The sequence below is a fragment of the Hyposmocoma kahamanoa genome, unplaced genomic scaffold (assembly GCF_003589595.1).
Source record: "Hyposmocoma kahamanoa isolate Upper Pololo Valley unplaced genomic scaffold, ASM358959v1 92, whole genome shotgun sequence".
Taxonomy (NCBI): Eukaryota; Metazoa; Arthropoda; class Insecta; order Lepidoptera; family Cosmopterigidae; genus Hyposmocoma; species Hyposmocoma kahamanoa.
The window spans coordinates 7,642,529-7,651,236 of NW_020654748.1; the positions used below are offsets into that span (position 1 = coordinate 7,642,529).

General features: G+C 37.4%; 1 protein-coding gene across 1 annotated transcript in view; it reads right to left on the reverse strand.

The window, feature by feature from the left end:
- Positions 1-2,036: 2,036 nt before the first annotated feature.
- LOC113236668 (calcium uptake protein 1 homolog, mitochondrial-like) overlaps positions 2,037-8,708 on the reverse strand; it is a 40,288-nt gene continuing 33,616 nt past the window's right edge. The window contains exons 9-10 of the mRNA XM_026472829.1: positions 7,383-7,616; positions 2,037-3,535 (exon numbers count right to left, since the gene is read on the reverse strand). Of these exons, the coding sequence (XP_026328614.1) occupies positions 3,381-3,535; positions 7,383-7,616 (389 nt within the window). The 3' untranslated portion in view covers positions 2,037-3,380. The remainder of the gene's footprint in view (positions 3,536-7,382; positions 7,617-8,708) is intronic.

The following is an 8,708-nucleotide window of genomic DNA, read 5'->3' on the forward strand; positions in this document are numbered from 1 at the left end:
TTGCTGCATCGAAGTAATCGTTACAACACAATATAGATTTCCGTACAATTACGATCAGACCGATCGTAATTGTACTGTCATCGATATCTAACGACATATTACCAAATGATCGTATTATAAACTAATGAAAAAAATATTGTGTAATACGGTAACTTATATTTCCCATCTATTGAATGGGAAATAATAAAAGATTATATAAAAAAAAAACTTTATTACGGAAGTAAAAATATAATAAATCTGTACAAGAGTATACAGGGTGACTCCTGAAAATCAGCTGTTCTATAAATTTGAGTAGAGTTACAACATTATTATGGAACGGCTAGGTTATTATGCCAATCCAGAGGCGTCCTCTTAGTAAGTAGTATACTCATAGGTAGAATCAGGTCCCTAGTCTCGCAGACTTTTGGAGTCCTAATGTATATGAAATATCCTTATATTACACACATCGAGTACATAACCAGAAATAGAGACGAAATAAGAGCCATCCATCCCTGGCAACTCATCAGGCTAATGGCAACTCATCAGGCGTTTGCGCTGAAATCACAAATTACAAAGCTCAAATAGTCCAGCGCCAACAACTGACCCCTGTACGGAGACATACCCGTATATTCCAGAAATATTCTGTATTTATTGTAATAAAAATAATATAACTAATAACGGGGGGCTGTTCCATCCGGTGGTATCGAAAAAAAACAGAAAACATCTAATTACAAAACAGTGTATTGACGACACCCGTCAATTGTTTCGAATTGGGGCTGGCCAATCGGAGCGCAGTTGTCACCGTAATGATTTGGCAGAATAGTTTTCAAACAAATTAAATGACATTTCGTCTCTACTTCTGGTTCTATACTCGATGATTACACATTACACAATATAGACAAACTGCTCTGAAATGATACACCTTGTTCGTAGGATTATTTTTGCTAAATGATGGGCTTATAAGGCGCTACCTCGAAAACATACCTAGTATAAAAGAGGAAAAGGGAAAATAGTTTCTTAACGCGAATAAGCGAATTAACAATAGTTCCTACTAGTTTGGAATAAGTTCGAAACTACAATTTTTTAGAAAAACTCGAATTAAAACTTAAACAAGCACAAAAAAGTTTGTGGATAAATTAATTTGATTAATTTTTTTTTTAATTACATACACACGCAACATATATATTACTCAACATATATTACATACAAATGAGAAATGGCTAATAATCAGATTATATTTCAGGACTTAATTATATTGTTTTATTTGTTACTTTTATTTTATTGTTTTTGTGTCCTAATATATTTGTAATTTGTTAATTTATTATGGGTACCTATGAATAAAGAACTATTATTGTTGTGAAAATGTAGTACGTACAATCGTGTTTTTTTAAATACAGTTACCAGATCGAATAGTCTACAAACGCTTCAATGGCAATCTATGTTTATAGATATAATAAATACTATTCAAAAGGGGAAAATTCGTCGAGGCGTCGCCTTAAAATGGGTAACTATATCGTAGTTGAAATTTAATACATTAAATAGACTATAATATGTAGTTCAAGTAATAAGTAATATTGCATTTTAAACGATATACGACAAAAATATTACAAAAAAAAACATTAATATTATTTAACTATTTTCATAAACAAACGCAAGTTGATTAAACTTAAAAATCGCAACGCTTAATAATAATTATTTTAATTAATATAACCGGAAAAGCCGTAGGTTAATAAAATTTAGATTCTTTTAATAACGGGCGTACAAAGCCATTCAAATCGAACAATTCTAAGGCTAATGCAAGTAGTTATAGCAGACAAGTTACTTTTGCTGAAACTGTGGCGCTAGTTGCGAATTTTGATTTCAATGTTTATGTTGTGTGATGAGCAAATTAGTTCTTAAACAAATCGCAAAATGTAGGACATGCTTATCCAACTTGTCAACCTTTACAATGTATGATATATTACTATAAAATAAACGTGTAATAGGCTATAATAATATATATAATAAAATAAAATAAAAAATAAATAAAATGAAACATAAATAACCGAACGAAGACATATAAAAATTTTATGAATCTTAGAAAGTTTATTACAATACTTTATAATTTTATTACAATTTTCTACATTACAGCGTTTCGTATTAGCTTAATTTGAGACGATTCTTCAATTCAGTCTAATATATTCATAAAAAAAATAGAGAGAGCTTACATAAGATCCGTGGTTACTTGCACAGTCCATTAAGTAAGGTAAGTTTACAGAGAACAACATTGAATACACTCCCCGTGAGAAAGTGTTTCACTATAACATGACATATTTGAGTATATAAACAAATGTTACAGCATAGGGCGCCACTAGACCTTCGAGTAATTGCGTGGGAAAGATTTTTTTTTGTATCGCCCGCGCAATTATTCCTGGCGTTGACTTTTGGCTGCATTCTTTCGACTGTTGTTGTACGAGTTTTTTTAGCTGCCTGTCCAATTAATAAAGCGCAGCAGTATGATGTTTCTGTCGTCAAAGGATGTCGTCATTGTTTCTCTTGTTTTTACGAGTGTCTTTGATGCAATAATACGGAATTTAAAAAGGTTTTTGTAAAAATGTGATTGACTATCTATTATGATAAAAGTAGCAATAACAAAAGTGTCATGCTGTCGGAAAGACCGGCCAAGAGCATGTCGGAAGCGCCCATGACATGTTTTTATGGCTGTTACGTAATTCGACTGAATAATTTTCTGTTTCTGCTTTATTCAGTACGCAATGTTTATAAAGTACGTACTTTTGTTAAGAGGCCGTTATAATACTCATTAAAAGTACTAATCAAGGTTAATCCCAAATATTTTTCATCTTTCCTGATAAATACTTGGACTTCAAATACTTCCACTTACTTGTTAAAATCGGGAGCACTTTTCCTCGCGCTTTCACTCAAGGTTCAACTTTAATGCAATGTGCAATGTTGCGTGTACGAACTCCTATGGCAACCACGCATCGCAGCAATATAATATTTTTTGTAATTAGGCAGTGATAACAAATAAATTAATATTATTTACATTTGTGCCATTCACCTATCTATCGCAGTCCATAATCAACTGCTGTGTAGAATAAGCCTTTAATTTTGCAACCTTTTAATACCGGTTTCTTGACGCCTTGAGTTTTCTCGATGTAACCGCGATGTAGTCTAACCAAAGGGTTACTGTATAAATTATAATTCACTGCTATGTTGTCATTTATCTAATTTTAATTTTCTTTGCAATTTCTTAAATCGCACTCACGGCCACGGCGTCGGTTATAAATATCCTGCGTAAGCTGACACATGGCGCTTAAAACTAGATTTGACAAGACCCGTTTGTGCTGGTAGTTTATAACGCATCGCGTGGTTGTTCGTACAAAGAAAATTATATATGTATGTTAAAAATCCAATATCGCGGGTTTGGTGTCCCGAGCGCATTTGATAAGGGAGTACATAAGTTTGACGAAACCTGTGTCTTTTGGCTTTTCTAGTCCGCGAAGAAGCCTATTCTTCATTACCGCTACGAACTCACGGTTGCTCAGTTGTCCATCCACTGTAGAAGAAAATGTTATTGAGTATATAGATTTTAATAATACCACTACTATGTATAGTTTTCAACCATATCAGCAGGATCGGGACCAGGCTTGCATCCTACCCTCCTGGTAGCAAGCAGTTCTGGTCCCTGTCCAAAGCAGTTGAATCCAACTTCTGCCGTCCCACCTTGCCTCCCATGCAGAAACCTGACGGATCACTGGCTCACTCTGCAACGGATAAAGCAAACTTATTTGCTGCAATGTTTGCAAGCAATTCGCATTTAGATGCAGGCTCAAAACATCCACCAAATTTACCTCGTTGTGACACTTCAATGCCGGAGGTCACAATCCACGCAAAAGAGGTTCGTAGAGCTCTGCGAAGTCTAGATGTGAATAAGGCCAGTGGTCCTGATGGTATACCAGCACGGGTACTGAGGCTTTGCGCGCCTGAGCTAACTCCTGTACTGACGTGTCTGTACCGCCTCTCACTAAAAACGAGAATAGTGCCTAAATCATGGAAGCTTGCAAATGTGCAACCAGTCCCTAAAAAGGGAAGCCGCGCCGACCCCTGTAATTACAGACCAATCGCCATAACTTCCATACTCTGCAAGGTTATGGAAAGAGTTCTGAACGGTAAGCTGCTATCATACCTTGAAATAAATGACCTACTCAGTGATCGTCAATATGGCTTCCGCCGGGGACGATCAACTGGGGATCTTCTCGTGTATGTTACGCATTGCTGGGGCGAGGCCATCGAGAAACACGGTGAGGCACTGGCCGTATCGCTCGATATCTCAAAGGCCTTCGACAGGGTTTGGCATGCAAGTTTGCTGAGCAAGCTTCCTGCTTACGGCATCCCTGCCGACTTTTGCAGCTGGATATCAGATTTCCTTGGGGAACGGTCGATTCGAGTAGTCATTGAAGGCTGCTCATCTGACTTGATGGCTATTGATGCTGGAGTTCCTCAAGGGTCTGTTCTCTCGGCGACTCTTTTCCTGCTACACATCAATGACCTATTGGTCCCGGGTATAGTTGGGTATGCAGATGACAGTACAGTTACCGAGAGATATCTGTCTAGCGCAAGAGACGGCAGGGAAGATATTCGTTCGCTGAGAGAGGCTATGGTAGAGCGAACGAACCTGACCTTAAGTCTTGTTGCCCAGTGGGGTGACAACAATCTGGTCAGCTTCAACGCCACCAAAACGCAGGCCTGTCTTTTTTCCGCAAAAAGGAGTCCATTTGATCTGACTCCTACTTTTCGGGGTGTATCTGTCCCAGTTACCGACCGCCTAGAGCTTCTTGGCATGACATTAAGCGCAAACCTCAACTTTGGCGCTTCTATAGAGTCTAAAGCACAAACTGCAGCCAAGAAGCTGGGTATCCTTAACAAGGTGAAGCGATACTTCTCGCCTGGACAGCTTTTAACCTTATATAAAGCGCAGGTCCGGTCTTGCATGGAGTATTGCAGTCACCTGTGGGATGGCTCAGCGAAATACCAACTAGAGGCTCTTGACTCGATTGATCGCAGAGCCAGGAGGCTTATTGGCGACGATGAGCTCGAATATAAACTTCATAGTTTAGCCCATCGGCGAAAGGTCGCGGGTCTGTCGGTTTTTTACAGATTATACTTCGGAGAGTGTGCCCATGAGCTCCACCAGCTCATTCCATCCGCCCCCTTTTACCATCGGACATCTAGACGAACGGCGGGATATCACCCTCACCTGGTTGATATTCCTTTAAGTCGTACTAAGCGCTTTTCGTCATCTTTTATAATGCGCACAGCCCGTGACTGGAATTCCCTGCCTGCGTCTATTTTTCCGAGTACATACAACCCGAATATTTTCAAGGTGCGATTGAATAGGCATCTTCTGGGCGAGCTCGTACCAACGTAGACCTCATCTTTGCTCTAGGGCTAGGTAGTGGTCAAGAGTTCGTCCATTTTTAATAAAAAAAAAAAAAAAAGTTTGGATGTTTAAATGTTTTGTCATACAACGCCGAAATGGCAATTAGGGACAACTACAGCTTCTTATTGCTATGTTACATTTCGACTGTGATGAAGAAAAAAATTGTTTGCGTCATTTGTATAGCATCTGGTTTATTAAATAAAAATATATACACACTATGTGTAATAAAAATATTTCAAATTTACGTATTTTTATTTAATACAAATGACGTAAACAATTTTTTTCTTCATCCTGTCAAGTACCCACAATTGAGATGGTACCGATTGCCAGTTCACAGTCAATTTGGAATAATTAACACAGAATAAAGCGAATCAAGTCAGCCTCCGATTATATATACTTAAAACGCGAAACTCTGTGTCGCGGGTGCTATGGACACACATAAACAATCACAAATTACACCCAAACTCACGAGAGAAATAAATGTGGGCCATACTAATATTTCTCCCGGTTCGGGAACCTTACCCGAGACCTCTGTGTGGCAGACCAGCATGGTCACCGGTCGGCTATGGAGACAGTTTAATTTAAATAATGATATCATTTATCTAAATTGAAATGTAGGGTACTTATTTTATTCCGGACGTAAACAAATATTGTATAAAAAGTATAAATTGTGGAAAGGGTTAAACTATTATACTCATTATGGTTTTGTTAAATCAAATTACTTATTAAGATAATTAAAATCATTCAGAAGGGATACCATGAAAACGCTCACTACCTTTTTTATATTTTTGGCGTCAACGAATATTACATAAGAAGTATTTCACATAAAGATTTTAATTGACAATAGAAAGACATTAAAAAACCAGTCAGAAAGATTACGTTAAATACTTTAACTAAAATCGATAAGAGGTAGTAATTCAACAGTCCGAAATGACTAAATCTGTCTCTCCATTTAAATAATGCCTACTTGTTCTTAGGCTGGTTCGTCAGCACAAAGTAGCTTTATTCATTTTATTGAATATCAACTACGGAAGAAAAAATGCAATGGAAGTGCCTCGATTACTTTCAGAACCGCTGTCGCCAAAACTCACACATTCATAATTTGAAACACCGTGAAATGTTGATAATGATTGGTCGTAGTTTCTTATTTAAAAGAAATAAATTCTGGACTGTTCATATAATTTAAACTTTACCCTGTTGGGGTGTCAGTTACGACGTTTTGACTTTATATTGAAATTTCAATCAATGTGCTGCCATCTAGCGGTCAATCGATAGACGACGACGACGAATTCGAGATGTTTACTTAGATTCCCAAAAAGAAGAGACCGTATTGTAGTGGTATATAAAATTATTTAGATGAACAGAAAATTGACATACCTCCATAAACCGATATGGTACCGATAGGGTTGTACCATTATACAGTAGAAGTATCGCACATAGTCTTTGTTACTCGACATTGGCGAAATCATCGTTTGTTTCTATGGAGCCATAGCATTTAAAAGAAGAAGAAGAAGAAGAAACCTCCATAAAATGATATTACAAGTGCGGCTATCATTTTTGCACTCCAAAGTAGCAAAATAAGCGTTTTTCTACGATTTTCGAGGTTTCACGCTAGATACGAGCGAAAATGGCAGATACGTGGAACTTTGCGTACTGTTGGCACGTGGCACGCAAACTAAGCACTTCTACTATATTTATTGTTCTGTGCACGATGCGATGTTTTGAGTTCCATGATATTCATATATTGTTTTGTGAAAATACTCCGCTAATTTGTTAATATTATTGATACAAAGATCAAACAAAAAAAAAATTAATTCGATTCGACGGGACTCGGAACCAGCGTCTGTTATCACATCGTGGCTACGTAGCCACGTAGTAGCTTACGCAGCTACGACGTAGACACGTAGTACCTTACTTAACCACGTATCACTATATAGTGGTCAGTATATGAAAAAGTACTTACTGTTTTCATCGAATATCGTAAATACGACATTAATAACATGGGGGTCTAATTCAATATGGGCTACAGTTCGAGCCACGTGCCTCAAAGTTGGCTGGTCAATGGACGCACCGGCAATATGATAGAAAGTCAGTGCCGTATCTACGTCATTTATGTTGTTTAGCAGGTGGAAGAACTTAAGGTAGTCCTCCTTAGTTATACCAACGCCGTGGTCTCTGAAACTGATAGAAAAATGTTCTATTACAATGTGAGATAGTAAATTAATAGACAGGTACATTTAACGGAACAAAAAATGAGAATATAAAATGGCAATGGTTATATTTATATAAATTAGAATATATTCAACGCGCATAGCCTGCGGGACACGTTCTATTATTATTTGCCATGGAGTGTTCAGACGGAACCTATCAGGGTGCGCAAATTGCACAGGGTGGTTTTGGTATATTTAATGTTGGGTGATTTTAATACGTTTTGTCTGAGTCAGTAAGTAATATGCCGCGAAGATTTTAACACGTATTAATTAATCACACATGTTTCACACCACCACCACCACCACCACAAAATATACACATGCATGTTTCATCATCAACCCATTTATACGTTCCACTTCTAGGCACGGGTCTTCTTACAGACAATGGTTTAGGCCGTAGTCCGCCACGCTGGCCCAATGCGTGTTGGGGAGTTCACACGTTTTCCGAGGGTTGTGAACGATCTTCAACGTGCAGGTTTCGTCACGATGTTTTCCTTCACCGAAAAGCTCATGATAAATTTCAAATTAAATTTCGCACATAAATTCCGAGGAATTCAGAGGTGCGAGCCCGGATTTGAACGCACGACTCTTTTCTTGAGAGGCAGTAGGTTAAACCATTAGGCTACCACGGCTTCACACATGCATGTTTGGTTCGGTAATATTTTGATTTATCTGTTCGGATTCTATTAAGTGTTTTTTGATGAATTGCTTTTGTAATGGGCCTTACACAACCTTTATTGAAAAAATGGAAATAAAAGAAAATAATTTTTTTTGTTTTTGTCACGAAGCAGAAATAGCTGAAAATTTAAAAATTGCAACAGTTTAACATTGATTAAATCAAACTTTAACAAAAAAAAACTCCAACCACTCGACAAACCAGTACTAGTAGGAAGTTGAAACAAATGAACGAAAGAAATGACAGTCGACTAATGTTTTAGTATCAAATTAGATCTAAAATTAAAAAATTAAAATATCCAGTCAGACTTTTGAAAGCACACTGCATTTTTTGGGGATTCTACCGTGTTCCTATAAATGTGCCGGTGAGTGTAGTTTTAGAAGAACAGGTCATGGCTTTATAT